Source organism: Eumetopias jubatus, unplaced genomic scaffold (genome assembly GCF_037043125.1).
Source record: "Eumetopias jubatus isolate StellerSeaLion01/CBP00866 unplaced genomic scaffold, mEumJub1_p1.0 scaffold_1, whole genome shotgun sequence".
NCBI lineage: Eukaryota > Metazoa > Chordata > Mammalia > Carnivora > Otariidae > Eumetopias > Eumetopias jubatus.
Window position 1 is genome coordinate 112128842 of NW_028274807.1, and position 17917 is coordinate 112146758.

The 17917-nt window shown below is 44.1% G+C and overlaps 1 protein-coding gene and 1 pseudogene across 1 annotated transcript; both read left to right on the plus strand.

Moving 5' to 3' along the window:
* The first annotated feature begins 7989 nt into the window (after positions 1 to 7989).
* LOC114209144 (transmembrane 4 L6 family member 1) lies at positions 7990 to 12410 on the plus strand. Its single transcript, XM_088020994.1, has 3 exons — positions 7990 to 8166; positions 9572 to 9661; positions 12372 to 12410. Exons 1-3 carry the CDS (start codon positions 7990 to 7992, stop codon positions 12408 to 12410), a joined length of 306 nt encoding a protein of 101 aa, XP_087877120.1.
* Positions 12411 to 12513: 103 nt separating this feature from the next.
* LOC114209047 (peptidyl-prolyl cis-trans isomerase A pseudogene) lies at positions 12514 to 17917 on the plus strand (annotated as a pseudogene).

A 17917-nucleotide genomic window follows, 5' to 3' on the forward strand; every position in this document is an offset into this window, starting at 1 on the left:
GGTTTTAGAAACCCACAGGCCACTCTCCATTGAGACTCAGATGATTTTTGAGGCCCTCCACCATCTCATATGCCTGGCTTTATTACAAAACACAAGGAAAAGATACTCAAACTAGAAAACGTTCGTTTTCTAGTATTTGTATTCATGTGCTGGTTGTCACAGGCATGTTCTGGATGCCCCCAGCTCACCTATCCCTCAAGGGAGCAGGCCAGCCCTTCTGAGCAGCCAGACTCACACCTTGAGCTTCAGACCATGGGGCTGGCATCCCAGGAGCAGCCTTGTCTGAACATGGCAATGAGACCTGGGAGATTCCTTGGCTTGATGAGGGGGTAAGATGACCGCTGTGAAATGTTGAACTACACCTACCAGACGGGGATGGGGGCATTGGGGAGAAAGGTCAATGAGGGTGAAGGTAAACTCTGGTTTAAACTTGGGCCAAGAAGCTTATTTTTTTTTAAGATTTTATTTATTTATTTGGCAGAGAGAGACACAGCAAGAGAGGGAACACAAGCAGGGGGAGTGGGAGAGGGAGAAGCAGGCTTCCCGCAGAGCAGGGAGCCCGATGTGGGGCTCGATCCCAGGACCCTGGGATCATGACCTGAGCCGAAGGCAGACACTTAACGACTGAGCCACCCAGGCACTCCCAAGAAGCTTATTTTTAACCCAAGAATAAATTGAGCTACAATCTAAGGTGAGGAGAAAGCCAGGAGAGTGTAGCTACGATGGCTTAATTAACACTGCTCCTTCTCTCTGCCTTTCTGTTGTTGGAGTTGGACACCCTGATTATAGTTGCAAACAAAGGACAGCTCCCAGCATCTCTGCCTGGTCCTATGCTCACACTTCCTTGAGGATACCTGCTCCTCCATCTGCATGGATCAGAGATGGATCCTAGCAGCCGTGTTTATTCAGTCCCCACGAGCTGTGGGCATGGCCCAGCCTTGTCCAGTGTAACTCCCAACATTCAGAATCTGAGGTTGATAGGTCTTTTGAACAGAGAAAAATGTAAACTTGGGAACTGTCAGTAGCCATATTCTTCTGTGTGGACCATGAAAGAGAGAAATGAGTCTGCATAAGGAAGAATGTAGTTAAGTATAGAAGAGTCAAAAAGAGGCAAGATGGAGACTGAAGACATTCTGGATTTCCTATGGAGTTCAGTTCCCCCTGTTCATGGGTCCTATTACCCCATCTGCATCCCTACCTTTTAGTTTATAATTAATGCCCCTTTGGTTAAGGTAGCTGGAACTGGCTTCTGCTACTTAATACAGTTGGCCTTTGAACACCATGGGTTTGAACTGCATAGATTCACCTAACTCAGATTGTTTTGCTAAATACAGTACAGCACTGTAAATGTATTTTCTCTCCCTTAGGATTTTCTTAATAACATTTTCTTTCCTCTAGCTTACTTTATTATAAGAATACAGTATAGAATGCATATAATACCCAAAATATGTGGTAGTCAACTGTTTATGTTATCAGTAAGCTATTACTCAACAGTAGGCTACTAGCATTTGGGGAAGTCAAAAGTAATATGTGAATTTTTAATTGTATGGGGAGCCAGCACCCCAATCCCTGTGTTGTTTAAGAGTCAACTGTAATCAAAAAAGCTCTAACAAGTATGGCTACCATGTATGAATCATTATATTTTTTGTGTTCAAACCAGTGACAGACCAGTGCTTTCCCAGTGAAGAAGACAAAACACATGTGGAAGAAAGCAACCAGGGGCAGGAGGTCTGGGTTTAAATCTTCCTCTTAGGATCCCACAACTACACATAATCATAGACTATTGACATTAGTTCTTAAAGGTAACTCATTTCCACTGCCCAATATCATAACTAGATGATATTGGGAAGAGTTTTTAATCCTTGTGGATTTAACTATAAAATGGCCATAAAGATTCTGTGAAGGGGCAGGAGCTGAACCATTCACTTTCTTGAGGTTTCTTCCAACATTAAAACCTCTGCATCTATGGTACTTGATATTATCAAAAGGAGTTTCCCTTGGAATTATTCTTGAAGCCACATTCTGTACATCAAATGGTCAGGAGAACTCACCATAAGAAGTCATACCAGGTGCTCATGTGAATGACAGGTAAAACTGAACACTTTAAAATTTAAATGTAATGGGTGCCTGGGTGGCTCAGTTGGTTGAGTGTGTACCTTTGGCTTGGGTCATGGTCCCGGGGTCCTGGGACTGGGTCCCGCATTGGGCTCCCTGATCAGCAGGGGATCTGCTTCTCCCTCTCCCCTCCCATTTGCTTGTGATCTCTCTCTCTCTCTCAAATAAATAAATTAAATATTTAAAAAATTTTTATGTAAAAAATGCCAATTTTGCCTAACTTTCCATAAGACATTTTGGCTTTGCTTAAAAGCAAATAACCTTAGAACTGAACATATTCAACTCCCCTATTTATCTGAACAAAATTTAGCACTTATTATTGAGAGGTGATGAGGATACACATCAGTGTATCGTGGTTTGATTGGTGCTGGATGGGGGGTGTGTTCAAGGACAACGTGGGAGTGATGAGCAGATCTAGGAAGGAGGCAGGCAGGGTGTGACAGAAGGTGTCATGGAAAAAGCGATGAGGTCAGGTAGCGACCTCTTCGACCTCAGCCACAGCAACTTCTTCCTGGAAACATCGCCAAAGGCAAGGGAAGCAAGGGCAAAAGTGAAGTATTGGGATTTCATCAGGATAAAAAGCTTTTGCACAGCAAAAGAAACAGTCCACAAAACCAAAAGACAACCGACAGAATGGGAGAAAATATTTGCAAATGACATATCAGATAAAGGGCTAGTATCCAAAATCTATAAAGAACTTATCCAACTCAACACCCAAAGAACAAATAATCCAATCAACAAATGGGCAGAAGACATGAACAGACATTTTTCCAAAGAAGACATCCAAATGGCCAACAGACACATGAAAAAGTGCTCCACATCGCTCGGCATCAGGGAAATCCAAATCAAAACCTCAATGAGATACCACCTCACACCAGTCAGAATGGCTAAAATTAACAAGTCAGGAAATGACAGATTTTGGCGGGGATGCAGAGAAAGGGGAACCCTCCTACACTGTTGGTGGGAATGCAAGCTGGTGCAGCCACTCTGGAAAACAGTATGGAGGTTCCTCAAACAGTTGAAAATAGAGCTACCATATGATCCAGCAATTGCACTACTGGGTATTTACCACAAAGATACAAATGTAGGCACCCGAAGGGGTATGTGCACCCCAATGTTTATAGCAGCAATGTCCACAATAGCCAAACTGTGGAAAGAGCCAAGATGTCCATCGACAGATGAATGGCTAAAGAAGAAGTGGTATATATACACAATGGAATATTATGCAGCCATCAAAAGGAATGAGATCTTGCCATTTGCAACGACGTGGATGGAACTGGAGGGTGTGATGCTGAGTGAAATAAGTCAATCAGAGAAAGACATGTATCATATGACCTCACTGATATGAGGAATTCTTAATCTCAGGAAACAAACTGAGGGTTGCTGGAGTGGTGGGGGGCGGGAGGGATGGGGTGGCTGGGTGATAGACATTGGGGAGGGTATGTGCTATGGTGAGCACTGTGAATTGTGCAAGACTGTTGAATCACAGATCTGTACTTCTGAAACAAATAATGCAACATATGTTAAGAAAAAAGAAAAAGAAGAAGATAGCAGGAGGGGAAGAATGAAGGGGAGTAATCGGAGGGGGAGACAAACCATGAGAGACGATGGACTCTGAGAAACAAATTGAGGGTTCTAGAGGGGAGGAGGGGGCGGGGGGATGGGTTAGCCTGGTGATGGGTATTAAAGAGGGCACGTTCTCCATGGAGCACTGGGTGTTATGCACAAACAATGAATCATGGAACACTACATCACAAACTAATTTTGTAATGTATGGTGATTAACATAACAATAAAAAATTAAAAAAAAAAAAGCAATGAGTTCAGCCAAGGGAACCAAGCCAGGTGGGGTGGACCATGGTGAGAAGGAAGAACAGGGCCTTTTTGGCAGTGGGACAACATACCCAAAACATGGGGTTGAGAACCAGTGTCCAATGCTCAGAGACCTACAGTCCTGTGGCAAAGTAAAGACCACTCTTTCCAAAGGTATTCGTGCATTGAGGCTGATTCCAGAGGGAAAGAGGGAGGTAAAAGTGAACTTTTAATATCACTGTGGGAACTCCAGTATCTAAAAATCAGTCACAAAAGACAATAAAGGGATCTAATACATATTGGTGTGATGGGATGCCAGAGAAGTAGATATATCATAAAGGGAGTAGAGATATCTTGCCTGGGCCAGTGGGCTGATGAAAAGAGTAAGTAATAACAAGTAGCATTTATTGAGTGATTGCTAAATGCCAGGTGCTTCATGCTTTGCACACATTGACTCACTTTGCACATCACACTCTGTGATGTAGGTTCTATTATTACCCTGTTTCAGGAGGCTGTCTCCCTCCCTCGCCTAGTCCCCTTTTCTGCACTTACACTAATGCACAAGGTATTTTATTTATTTAATATTATTTTGTATTTGTCTCTCGCTTTCTGACAGAATGGACTGTCTTTAAGGGCAGGGACTTTTGTTTGTTTTCTTGACTGCTGTATATATACCCAGAACTTAGAAAACACAGTAGGAGCTCAATAAATAATGGTGAACAAAGAATGACAGAAACTGAGGTACAGAATGGTTAATAACTTGCCCCAACTAAATAGTCAGGCAGTGGTGGGACTGGGGAGCAATGGTGTGAACCAGCTAAGGGGGTTTTTAGTGAGGCCGTGGCTCATAAGGAGGCATAACGGAATTGAAGGTGGAGGGACTGGAGCATCAGCCTGGTAAGAACAGGCTTAAGAATTTATCAATTCATTTATTTATTCAGTTAGCTTTTCAGCAAATATTTACTGTCTACCTACCATGTAGCAGGCATTGTTCCGGGCCCTGGGAAACAATGGTGGACAAGGGCAAAAAGGGTTCCCCATTCAGAGGAGGGGAGACAGACAATAGAAAAGGAAACAAGTGAATACACAGAAAAATCTCAGGGATGATATAGTCTGGGATGGTAATAGAACAGGGTGATGTGATGAAGAGTAGCTGGGGGAGGGGGAATCCCATCATTAGATGGGGTCTTTGGAGAGGGCCTCTTTGAGGCGATGTATGAGCAGAATCCTACAGCAGGAAGCTCTGGGAGAAGATAATGCTTAGAACAAAGATGATGGGGGGTGGGGGAAGCAGACACTGGGGGAGGGATGGGGGTAGGGTTTGGAGAGTGGGATGGAACCCAGAAAGTGTCCATGGAGATTGCAGCTCTGCACAGGAGGTTGAGAGTTCACAGCCAGGAGAAAGGCCTGTAGGGCAAAGTCTGGCTAGGACCAGAGCCAAGTGGTTAAACAATTGTCCAGAAAAGCATATCTGGTCTTAAACCAGGAACTAAACCCAAAAGGACCGTGATTTAGGTTACCAGCTGGGAGGCAGAAGCAGAAGGTACTATATAGAATGATAGGAGCGTGGGCAAGGTGGACAGACTTCATATTACAAGTGAATTTGGTCAGCTCAAGCTTGCAAGGGACTTAAACTGAACTGCAGTGTGTCCCCCACAATTCATGCACACCCTGTATGTCTGCCTAGAGCTGAGGAGCCACTGGAGGTGGGAGTGGCCTCAGGGAACACCTAATACACATGATATTTTGCTGGCCCGTGGACCAGGCCAGTGATCCCCAACCCGAGCAAAACAGAAGACTCATTTGAAGTGTTGGTAAAAAATTCAGATGACTGGGCCTCATCCCCCATAATTCCTATTTATTATGTTGGGATTGGACCAAGTATCTGCATCTGTGATGCAAATGGTCTCCAGACAGGGCCCACCTGGAGAAATGTGCAAGAGAATCCACGCGTGGGCTTCAGGGAATCCATGAAACCTCTGAAGTTGAATGAATGCACCTGTGCATTTTTTTTTTTTTTTTGGCAGGGGTTGTGGGGAGAGGGTCCATATCATCATAAGAGTCTCAAAAACTCCAGAACAACTGATCTAGTCCTGCCCCATGTCTTATAGAGTAGAAAACAGAGTCCCACGAATGTGATGACTTGCCTGATCCACAAAACAGTAGAGGTGGGCTGTTACTCCAGACTTTTCACATGCCCTTCACTCTCTTCTCCACACCCTGCTGACTGTAGGGGTGAAGGGGAAAGGGGAAGGGGATTAAGCACTCAGGAGCAAAGTCATCACAGGATTGCTCACCGCATTTTGGCCCCAGGTGGGATAGATCCGCAGAGTGAGGTTTGCAATGATGACGCCTTAACAAAGAGCCCAGGCATTCACCTGGGACGCCATCCCAGGCCCTGTGTAATCTTCTCTCCATTAGGACCTGAAGCCAGGACAGAGGATGCATGGGCCAGGTTGTTGGATGCACGGTGGTAACGGAGTGACGTTCTTGTGAAAAATCTGCCTTCCTCTACCTGAGCAGGTGGGCGCTTCCAGCCTTCCCGGCCTGTGCTCACTTTTCTATCCACCTCTTCCCTCAGGCCAGTCTGGATCATGGCCCCACCTTTGTTAGTACGTTCCTCCCAGTCCGGATTTTATGAGACTAAACCCGGCTAGCCTCCTCAAATTTGGTATGTGTCCTGCCCTCCAGTTTTGGCCCAGATCCTTCAGCCTCTGGCCGCAGCCTGAGCTCCCAGATTCACCAGGCTTGCTCACCTTCCTCTTCTGAACTAACAACACCCCATTTTGGCCTTTTGCCTCTTCACTCCCTATTTTGTCCCGGGGACAGGGCCCCTAGAGTCCTGGCCCCACCTGGTCACCCCCTCCTCCCCTAGCCCACCTGGCCTGCACAACCTGCTCTTCAAGGGCTGAACTTCTTCGGAGTCCGACCCCTCCTTCTGCAAGGCAGCCACCTAAGAAAGTCAGTGTAACCCCCTTTCCCGGCCTTCATCTGTGAGGGTGCAACAGCTGGCTCAGGAGCTGGCTGGTAGACCACGGGGAGACCCTGAGTCCCGATCAACAACCCTGCCTCCTCACTCAGTCCAGGTTCTCTCAGTCTCCCCTCCCCCCCACCCCGCTCTACTTGTCAAGTCCCTTTCTCTTCTGTTCCTTTTTCTTTTTTTTTTTTTTAATTCTTTTTCTTTTTATCCTTCCCCCATGCTTTAGGCCTCCCTTGGCCCTTGCTGTCCTCACTTTGCCTGAGAGCAGTACTCAGGAATAAAAACGTGCCCGAGCCCTTTGTGTTGACTCATGCCACCTTTGTTTTGGTGCCAGATTTGTTCTGGAGGCAGCTCTCTGGGAAAGCCAGCCAGTCGGAGCAGTCCCGCAGAGCATGCAGAAGGCAGAGGAAAGAAGACTGCTCGGGAACGTTCCCAACAGCCTCCTCAAATCTGTGGAGGCTGGCTTTCGGCCCCCCCCCCCCCGCCCCCCCTGCCTCTTACAGACAAGGAGACAAGCTCAGGGCTCAGGAGACTGGCCCCAGGTCTGGTATTAAGTCAGGGCCGAGGGGGAAGTGAACACGGAGCCGTCAGACTGGAAGCTGTCCAGACAGCTGCGTGGAGCAGGATCACAGCCCGCTGCCTCGCAAAGCCTCCCCGGGCTCAGTCACGCTGTGGACCCTCGACAGTTACTGGAAAGTTGTCTTAGACGTTCCTGTTAGTTCTTTGTCCTGTGAAGGAGTTGCACGGTGCATGTCTTGGGGAAGATTAATCATTTTCTCCCTTGCCTATGACCAAGGCTGTTTCTCACGTCCCTACCCTGGTTTCGCTTGTCTCAAGGATTTCATCCAAAGGGCGGGACGTTTCCCCTGCCTCCCCCCACCCCAACGGGAGCCTGCAATCAGGACCAATGAAAGCGAAGTACCTCACCCACCCAGTGACTAAGAACTCCGAGTATTTAAGAGGTTCAGGAATGGGCTGAGAACTGCTTTTGCTTTCTCCCCAGACGGGCACACTCTCGCCTGACTCCGGGCCCTCACTGAGCTGCAGAGGGAAGAGGGAAAGCCTCCCAGACTCTCTGCCGCCATGTGTTACGGCAAATGTGCGCGATGCATCGGACATTCTCTGGTGTGGCTGGCCATCCTCTGCATTGTGGCCAATATTTTGCTTTACTTTCCCAATGGGGAAACGAAATATGCCTCTGAAAACCATCTCAGCCGCTTCGTGTGGTTCTTCTCTGGCATCGTAGGAGGGGGCTTGCTGGTAAGTTGTTCAGAATTATTAGAAGCTTAAACAATTCTCTTCTGTTAATGAGGTGTTTTCATGGAAAGGTTTCTACGATGCCTGCTTCCCAATCCAGTTATTTTTGTTCGTTCTTCTTTGGAAAGCAGATCACACAAAAGATAGGTCTGGTGTATTTATTTTGTTAGACGTTTTACAAAATCCTCTTTCAGCTAACTGTGAACTACTTTTTTGCTATGTTCTCTTACTTTACAGCTAGAAAACAGATAGCTTTTAAATCAGATCTGAGAGACTATAGAGTTTCTAGTACTGGGGGGGGGTGGTGGGCATGTAACATTTGCTCTGGGGAGCTGGGAGGACGCCGCTGGTTCGCTGTCTAAATCAACAGAATTTTGGATCCAAATTCTCTGCTGTTTATTCTCAGGCCTGTGACAGAAAAAAAAAAAACACATGACTTATGAGTGTATTGCTATTTAGAAAGAACTATAAATTTTCTCCTTTATGTAATCCTGGGTGTGGTGTCTAGGAAAAATCCTACAGTTAACAGCAGATCAGGGTCTGAAGCTAACAGTGGAATGTGTTGTTTTTTCCAAGGTTTGTTTTTAATTGAAGTGAGAGGAATTTGCCTGCCAACCTGGGAGCTGAAAGTATTAGCTTCAACCACAGCATGGAAAGAATGTGGACAAACTTGAGTTTGCCACTTTAAATGCTGGGATTGAGAATTCTAAAAAGACATTTTATGGAATTGCTAGTACCACACAGGATATTTTTCTTAGTCAAGAAAAGATGTTACAACGTTTAAATTGAATACATTATGATGAAGCACTATTATCATGTTGACATAATCATTTGTCCTTCATATAACATCGCACCTGTTTAGGCTTCTTTTGATCTCAAACTCAGGGTATTTCATACTTACCTTATTTAAAGAGCTTTATTGTGAGGCAACAACCATACAATCATATCATCATCTTATATGGTGTCTTCATCTCTCCCATTTATGAAAAATTTCAGTTATTCTATGAAAGACTGTTAGTATCGTCTATGTTTTACAAGGGAAAAAAAAATCAGATTTAAAAGGCAGGGCTTAAGAGTTTCAAAGCAGAGGTCCCTCTGGGACTGGGACTGTGCTAGGAATTCTTGTGGAAGAAACATTTTTATAGGTTCCTCTTTGAGCCCTCTCATCGTGCATGCTCACCCCAAAGACTGCTTTGACACATCACATGCAAACAAGCAGGTACTCCACTAAGAAGCATCTTGTTCTCATAGTTTTACATTCTTTGAGATACTTGGGCAAGCGAACCCAAAGCCATCCACCACTGTCAGAAAGAAATATATTCCACCAAAAGATGCTTCGCCTGACCCTTATGGCAGGCTTTGATCTGGGGGAAAGGCGGTGACTTTCATTTGCCTGTTTTCGGACCAGATCTTCTTCCCGGCATTTGTGTTCATCGGGCTGGAAGAGGATGACTGCTGCGGCTGCTGTGGCCACGAAAACTGCGGCAAGAGATGCGCGGTAGGTGTTCCAGCTCCGGGCGTGGAAACGGTCCCTGGGAGGTGGCCGGGGCCACGCAGGCTCACTTCTGCTGTTTCTCCTCTCGCCAGATGCTTTCTTCTGTCCTGGCTGCTCTGCTCGGAATCGCGGGATCTGGCTACTGCGTCATCGTGGCAGCCCTGGGCTTGGCAGAAGGACCACGATGTCTTGATACTTTTGGCCGCTGGAACTACACCTTTGCCAACACCGATGGACAGTGAGTAATTGTTTCCCATCGGGCCACACGTTCTCATCCACCACATGGTATAGTGGCAAGCCCGTCAGGTTGGAATGGCAGCAGCGATCCCTGTGTCCGTCCGCTCGGCCAGGTGTTTTCGCACCAGGCGGTGGTGCCAGCACTTGGATCCCTGACCTGGAGAAGCTCTCCGTGCTTTTTAGTGGATTCTCTGATTCAGCCTTCATGACACCCTATGAGTTGACTTCCACTATTGCTCCCATTTTACAGATGAGGAACAGGAGGCACAGAGAGTTGAAGGAACTTATTCAAAGTCACATTGCTGGGAAGGATATGGACAGTCAGGATGTGAACCCAGGCAGCCTGGCTGTAGAGCTTGTGCTCATACAGTGTGTCCACTATACCAGAATGATTAGCTGATTTTACTATTTTATAAGAAAATATTATGGAATCCTTACATAATGTGGATGGAAAGCATATGAATTTAACCAAAGCCCAGGGTAGATCATACTACTCCCATACACACACTCACATATAAACATAATAACTACATACAACAAACCCATTATTTAAAGTGATCAGCTTATATAAGACAGGTCTGATACGCGACTTTAACATCAGGATAATTTAAGGTCTTTTATTTTATGTTGATGCTTATTTCTTACCCATTATTGAGAAAGGATCAGAAATAGCTGATAGAAACTGATGTACATGACGACAAATGAATGACATCCTGCTTTGAATTTTGAAAAGCTTAGTTGTGAGATTCATGAGTGAAAATAATATGAATAATGAATTTCAATTGCCTTTACATTATCAAGACTGTTTGTCCCCCATGAATAGTGAGTTCATAAACCATGCGCATGCAATTACATGGACCTGGATTCCACCCGAGCTCTGCATTTCTTCCTCAGCAACCAGGAAAAAGTGGCCCGAGCTCTGTGCTTCTCAGTTACTTCATCTGTAAAATAAAACCAGGGGCAGTTGTCAGGAGGATTAATGAGATAATAAATGTAAAGTACTTGTCACAGAAGCTGACACATTCTGAGCATGGCCACTGTTGGCTGTTAATACTCTCTCGTAACTTACAATGAATACAGCCAAGGTAGCCTCTGAAGGGAAATCAGCATTTAGAGGGGTTTGAAATTTTGGTGGTCAAAACGGTTATTGATCGTGACTCAACTGTGTTTGGAACATACTGAACATACCGGTAGAAATTCGCTATTCATGTATTCACAGACATAGAAAACCCACCTCTAAAAAAGATCATGATGAATGCAGCTGGAATGTAAGGAGAAGGGCGAGGATCACTAAAACATTTTTACAGCTGTTTGAGTGTATGTCCCTCCCCTGACCCACCCCAGCTTCTGTAAGAAAACTTTTACTTCTGTATCATTCCTCACTTCAACCTGTCCAAGGATTTCAGTATGGGAAATAACTAATGGTCACAAGCCAATGACTAATTGCTCAATGGACAAGTGGGGCCAAAGAATTTTTTTTACATTGTGTCCTAAAATTACAAATTCCTTTCCCCACTGATAGGCAGAAAGACGAGGTCATAAGGACAGAATTCTTTTTCTTTCTTAATCAACAAATTGAATTTCTGATTGGCTCAATGACCATTCAAAATTAGGTCTCTAATTCCAAGCCCCTTTGTTCTGTTATTTCAGGAAAAACTGATAATATAGCAGACCTCTTTGTGGAATTAAGTCAATTATAGATTTTCTCACATGATTGAATCCTTTCATTAAGGATCCAAATGCTTTATGATGTAGCAAAGGCTGAGATTCTAAGAGAGTAATCAGAGATAGAAATTTTTCAGACTGTAAGAATATTAAGGTATTTAGAAAATCTCCTAAGTCATGTATATATGTATATGACTTGTATGTGTGTGCCTGTGTATATGTGTGTGTGTGTGTATGTGACTTCAGCGTGGCTTGCTAACATGACTTTAGATTATTTATCATTCAATAACTTTTAAAAGTGTTGAGTACCTACTATGTGCCAGATACTGGTCTAAGGGTTATATATACAATGATGAAAGGTCTGGTTCCTATCGTCATGGAGCTCAGACTTGTGGAACAGTTACATAAGCAGGTATTCTCTTGGCCTAGCTTAGTACCCTTCCTCACACTTGGTTAACCTGATCAGTATACTTGTTGCGTTGCGATTGCAGCTTGTCTCCTCCCTTGGAGGCTCTGCTCTTCCAGGGCAAAGCCCATGCCGTGTTCACCATTATAGCCCCAGCCTGGGCTTGATGTCTAACTCACAATGAGTGCCCGATAATCTTTGCTGAATTTTATGTTTGTCCCTGCAACACGACCTGGGCTAAATTCCTCACTTCGTGAAATGACTAGGACTAGAAAAATTTGATACAGGTCAATGAATTAATTCCTTTCTTTTTTTCTGAATGAAAAAGCACCACACAGAAAGTAGCTTATGAGACATCCCATTAGGTGTGGTCAGGTGTCAGAAGTTTCTTTTCTTTATCCACAGGTACCTTCTGGATACCTCCACATGGTCCCAGTGCATTGAACCCAAGCATGTTGTAGAATGGAATGTCTCTCTGTTTTCTATCCTCTTGGCCCTCGGTGGAATTGAATTCATCTTGTGTCTCATTCAAGTAATAAATGGAACGATGGGAGGAATATGTGGCTATTGCTGTTCACGCCAACAGGTAAGAACCTGTGTGAAAATGTCACCGCTTGGCCCTGGGGTATTCAATGCTTATAATACGCCATTGTTTTCATCATAAAGAAGAAAAGGCAAAATTAAACACTGCTCAACCTACTAGGATTTGTTTCTATACCGTCTTTGTGGCAGAGCACGTACAGCATTCGGTTTTGCTCTCGGTAACAAGCTTCCTTGAGTGTCATAGTCCCTGGGTTATCTTGTTTTTTTGTAGTTGGCTCTGTGTATATAAGGAAAATGCTGTCCATAGACAAAGTGTCCCTTCAAGAGCAAACTCACCGCCTCTTTCACTGGCCCGGCTCTGGCCAAAGAGACACAACTTTGCTTGCTCTAATGTTCCCAACTAGTGTACACAAATAGTAGTCAACGTTCATTGAACTAGGCACTAAGCTACACTCACATTTCAGATGAGACTATGAGTCAGGGATTGAGCAATATGTCTAAGATCACCTAGTCAGGAACTAGCAGGCTTCAAACCCTGGGTCATCTTATGCCACAGCTCCTGCTCTCAACCTGTACACAATACTTGCTGTTCTGTTGCATATTTTTACAATTCCTTCCTAAAAAGGAGTCCCCAAAATGCCCAACAGTTAAGCACAGAGAATCGCTGGTAAGCTTTGAATAGCAGCTTGTGAAAAGGCTTTCACAGTGAAAGAAAACCAGGAAGCACTTGTTTCCTGGGGATATGATTTCAGAGAGAAGTATGCATTTGTTAGTAGCAGGGAAAGTTCTTGTTTCTATATCCTACTAAAAAAAAAAAAAAAAACCCATGTATTAATGAATTGATGGAAGTCCAGCTTTGGTCCAATTTTGGAGGATTTGTTGTATGTATTATTCTGTAAAACAGGATTAGGTAAACAGAAACTTAATTTCTGTTTTCCTAATCATTTGCTCCTTTGGTTCAATCAAGGTCTCTTTTAAAATATGACAAAACCTAATGAAAACTGAAAGCCCACTGCTACCATGAAAAACCTTGCTGTAAATAAATGGAAACTTTCTAAAATTTTTGAGGGGAAGTTAAAAATCTAGTTTCCCTTATCAGGCAAGTACAGCAAGATTAATAATTTCCTTTGGGAGCCTGCCAAATTTCCAAGAAAACAACACAGTGGGAAACTTTCAACGTGGACTTGTTTCCAGACAGTATGGTTGGGGAGAGACGGAGAAGAAGCCTCTCTGAATTACTCTAATGTAACCTATCTTTAGCCTTGAATTGCATACAAGGCAGAGTTTAAATTAGGTGAGGCCCTGCTGGACATCAGCACTTGTGCATTTGGGGAAGAGGCATAGTGGTTTGGAAGAGTGACTCTCCTCCCGGAGCGTGGGAGGGGGTGTGTGTGTGGGGGGAAATAGTCCCACAGGGTTTCCCATCTGTCTGAGTCACAGTAGGGATGGCTTCTTCCCAGACATGCCGGTGCAGATCTGCTACCTTTATTCCTCAGACAAAAGACACTTTCAAAGGGCAAGGTTTTTTAGTGTAGATGAGTCAAGTCTGTAACTTGGTAGCATTGAATTGGGAAAGTTACCCACATTGAGCCCACTCCCGGGTGAAACTCCCATGGCATTATTTCTAAAATCCTTAAGATTAAAAACCTACCCCAAGCACATTCAGAGTGAGCCCAACACCGGTAAGCTGCGTTTTCGTGGCCCTTTCCAGCAGCTTTTCCTCAGAGAGGACAATGGGTGTCCGTTTGTTTAGAAAACGTTTCATGAGCATTGTCTAAGCTCTCAGCTGAAGCTGACATCAGCCTGATTTAGGTCTGCTTCAAACAGGAATTTTTAGGACGAAGATGGCATCGTTGTTTGTTTAGTCTGATTGTAACCTAACGCCGCTCTCATTTTCTTTGCAGAGATATGACTGCTAAAAGAGCCGCCCCGAGACAGAACCACAACCTTCCTCTCTTTCATTGTAATTTATATATTTGACTTGTATTAATTTGTAAAACTTTGTACCACTGTATCATACTCTACATATTCTACTTTTATAAATGTGTATAAAGACTGGCATCTTCATGTGATGTCAGTGTTTGAGCGTAACAAACAAACCTTTTTTTTAGGACTGAGAAAATAAATGAGGTCATTTATCGACTGAATGACGGCTGGTCCTCAGCGTAGCCGAGATAAACCCTGGCCTGAGTAATGTTTTTGAGAAGCCTTGTAAGGATAAATATTGCATTCCCATTTCTATTATATGTGCATGGGTTTATTACATGGAAGATGTGTAGTTGCTTTTTTTTTTTTTAAGACCATGAAGGAAAAAAATCTAACAACTTGAAAAGATGTGTTTTTTTCACTGTTTATATGGTGTTTCCCATTCATATGCCTGCAAATCTCTGACAAGAGGCCTTTATGAACTGTTGCGAGTTTTGTGAGAGACAGATACTTGCGCGGAGCAGGAGGGCTGGTTGAGAGTGCCCTGAGCTAAAGGAAGGAGTCAATACAAGCAATGCTTCCAGGAGTCCTCCCAGATCCTAACTTTCTCTAACACGTGGAAAACTTTTTGTCCTTCAAAGACAAGCGCTAAGGATCATGCATTGATAAAGAAAAAGGCCTGGATACTTGGGCAAGAAAAAAGATGGGGAACGGAATAAAGCAGTTTATCACCATCATGGGAAAATGGGGGAGGGGGAGGAAGGGCAGGAGGACCGTGAGGAAATAAACCCAAAACTTGGTGGTTGAAATCCAACAAAATAAAGTATCCACTACCATGTTTTTTCTTGTTTAATTTCATTGTCCTTTATTTAAAATTCCTCCTTTTTTCTCCCTATTTCCACCTTGCCACCCCCACCCCCCCCCAGCCTGCAGATTGTGCAGCCGCCATTGTTTGGGGCTTTGTGGCTTCTGGGTTTTCTATCCCACTTTCTCTGCCTCATCCTCGCCCTCCTCTTCTACCTTTCTCTGCTATCCCTGCACTGTTGTTGCTCTGCGTCCGTTGGGGTTGAGTTCATTACACCACTTAAGTAACTTTCCTTTCTGCTGGATGTTCCAGGCATCAGGCTCCTGTGGAGACATTTTCTCCCTTGATATTTTATATCTATTGTACAGAGTTAGGCTCTTTTAAGAGACAGGATCCCCTGATCTGTTAGGAATTGTCTTCAGAAGTGTCCTGCTTTTGGTGTTTATTGGCCTAGGCAATTGACACAAGAATAAAGAAGCTTCTTGGGCTGGTGGACAGCAGGGCTCCTCCTGTGTGCCAGGTGCCCTGCAATGGCCTCGCCACCCAAGGGTTTGAATCTTCGTTGTGCCTCTGTCTCCCTCTGGCAGTCTGATGAAGACTGCGGACCCCTTGGAAGAATACTGTTTAAAAGTGCACAAAATAGAGGTGCCTGTTTGGCTCAGTCGGTAGAGCATGTGATGCTTGATCTCAAGGTTGTGAGCTCAAGCCCTACGCTGGGTGTGTAGCCTACTTTTAAAAAAAGTGCATGAAATAAAGGTACAATGTTTTATCAAATTGTGATATTTTATCAAAATATTTTTGAAAATTATAATACAGTTACCTTGACAGCCAGCTCCATCACTCCAACATCTGTAGACAGGAAGACAGAGATTGCATGTGTTCCAGCAGTGGTCTAATGAGTGGGTCTACGAAGCTTTTGAAACAGGATTCCCATTGAAATGATATTTTGAGAAACCTGCAACAATTTTAATGTGATACAAAAATAATATGTAATTTTGTATTGTTCCTCAAAGCATGATCACTACTGTGAATTGTTGCATGTGGTCATAACAGAGGAAATAGTAAGTTTTCATTACAGGCTAGTAAAAACATTGACATTTTTTTCTCACCAGGGTTTAACACCCCCCCTCCCAGATATCTATCCATGGGCCTCTTGGGAATTCTTGGGCACAAGATTAAGAACCCCTAAAATAGAAAATCCAAAGAGGAGGTGTAATGATCAGTAATAAGTAATGCCCCCCCAAATCTATCCATCTATCCTCAAAGGCAACAGCAATAATAATGAGTAATCATGATAGTAGTAATAGCAACCATTTGTTGGAGTTCCTTCGATGTATCAGTTACTGTAGTTAGTTTCTACACATTTATTTCACTGAAATCTCTCAGCAGCCCTAGGAAGTGGTGTTTGTCTCCACTATATAGAGTTAAAGCTCAGAGAGCTTGAGTAAAATGCCCTAGGCCCTATCTTTAACAAGTGGGAAAACTACGATATGAATCTAGGTCAGTCTAACATGAAAACCCACACTTTTCTGGCTCCTCTCTTTGGTCCCCTGTACCTCTTCTGCTACCCCTGCCGGCCCAGGTGCTGGAGTCTTGTCTCCTCCAACACTGACTCAGCCTTTCCACCCACCTGAGGGAAGCTTGGACAGGCCCCTGGAACCCTTGGTCGTCCCATCCCACAACTGAAATTTGAGTGACTCAAAGCTTCCCCTAGTTTGTAAATTCTTTAATTGTAGACATTGCCACCATCCAGAGGAAATAGCTGAAACAAATTACCTTCTATCCTAGCTTACTTATATTTATAGCCCACACTCTGGGTCTATAATATTCCAAACCCTTCAATTTGACTGGAAATTCTCTCAGAGATTGTACTGAAACAGCTTATTATCACCTGGCAACATAAAAACAGTAAGATTACTGTAGACTCTTGAGTCACCTGAATAGCACACATGGCCTGAAGGTTAGCTAGTTCCCTCTGAGTATGCATTTGCCATAGTTACCAAATTTACAAATAACTAGGGAACCTCTCGAATTAAAATCTAAGGACATTGATGGAGTATGACCTTCACTACAATTTGTTTCTGGTATGTGTGTGAGATCTTTTTGACTATGTTTCCTTTGACGCTTATCCGCAGTGGGAACAGGTATGGGATTTGATGCAACTTCTCAGAAAAGCAACTATCTATAAGGTCTGTATATCCTTTTTAGCCCGGTGTCTGCAGGCGTGTGTGTGTGTGTGTGTGTGTGTGTGTTTAAAACTTTGCAAAGTGCTAAAGACAGTGGAGAACTTTTGTGCTCTGAGCACTGTGGAGGAAGGATTTGGTTATAAAGGTTCCTGCTTTCACAGGATTATTCCAAGATTTCTGTGCCAGGGTGGTGACTTCCCACACCATAATGGCACTGGGGGCAAGTCCATCTATGGGGACAAAGTTGATGATGAGGATTTCATCCTGAAGCACACGGGTCCTGGCATCTTATCTGTGACAAATGCTGGACCCAACACGAACAGTTCCCAGTTTCTCATCTGCACGGCCAAGACGGAGTGGTTTGCTGGTTGGCATGTGGTCTCTGGCAAGGTGAAAGAGGGCATGAATATTGGGGAAGCATGGATGGGTTTGGGTCCAGGAACGGCACAACCAGCAAGAAGATCACCACTGCTGACTGTGGACAAATCTAA

Excerpts from the sequence above, each read along its gene's own strand:
- LOC114209144 (XM_088020994.1), top strand. The coding sequence starts at position 7,990 with ATGTGTTACGGCAAATGTGCGCGATGCATCGGACATTCTCTGGTGTGG. Across the intron at positions 8,167-9,571 it reads TCGTAGGAGGGGGCTTGCTG|ATCTTCTTCCCGGCATTTGT; the intron begins GTAAGTTGTTCA and ends TTTTCGGACCAG. Across the intron at positions 9,662-12,371 it reads ACTGCGGCAAGAGATGCGCG|GTACCTTCTGGATACCTCCA; the intron begins GTAGGTGTTCCA and ends CTTTATCCACAG.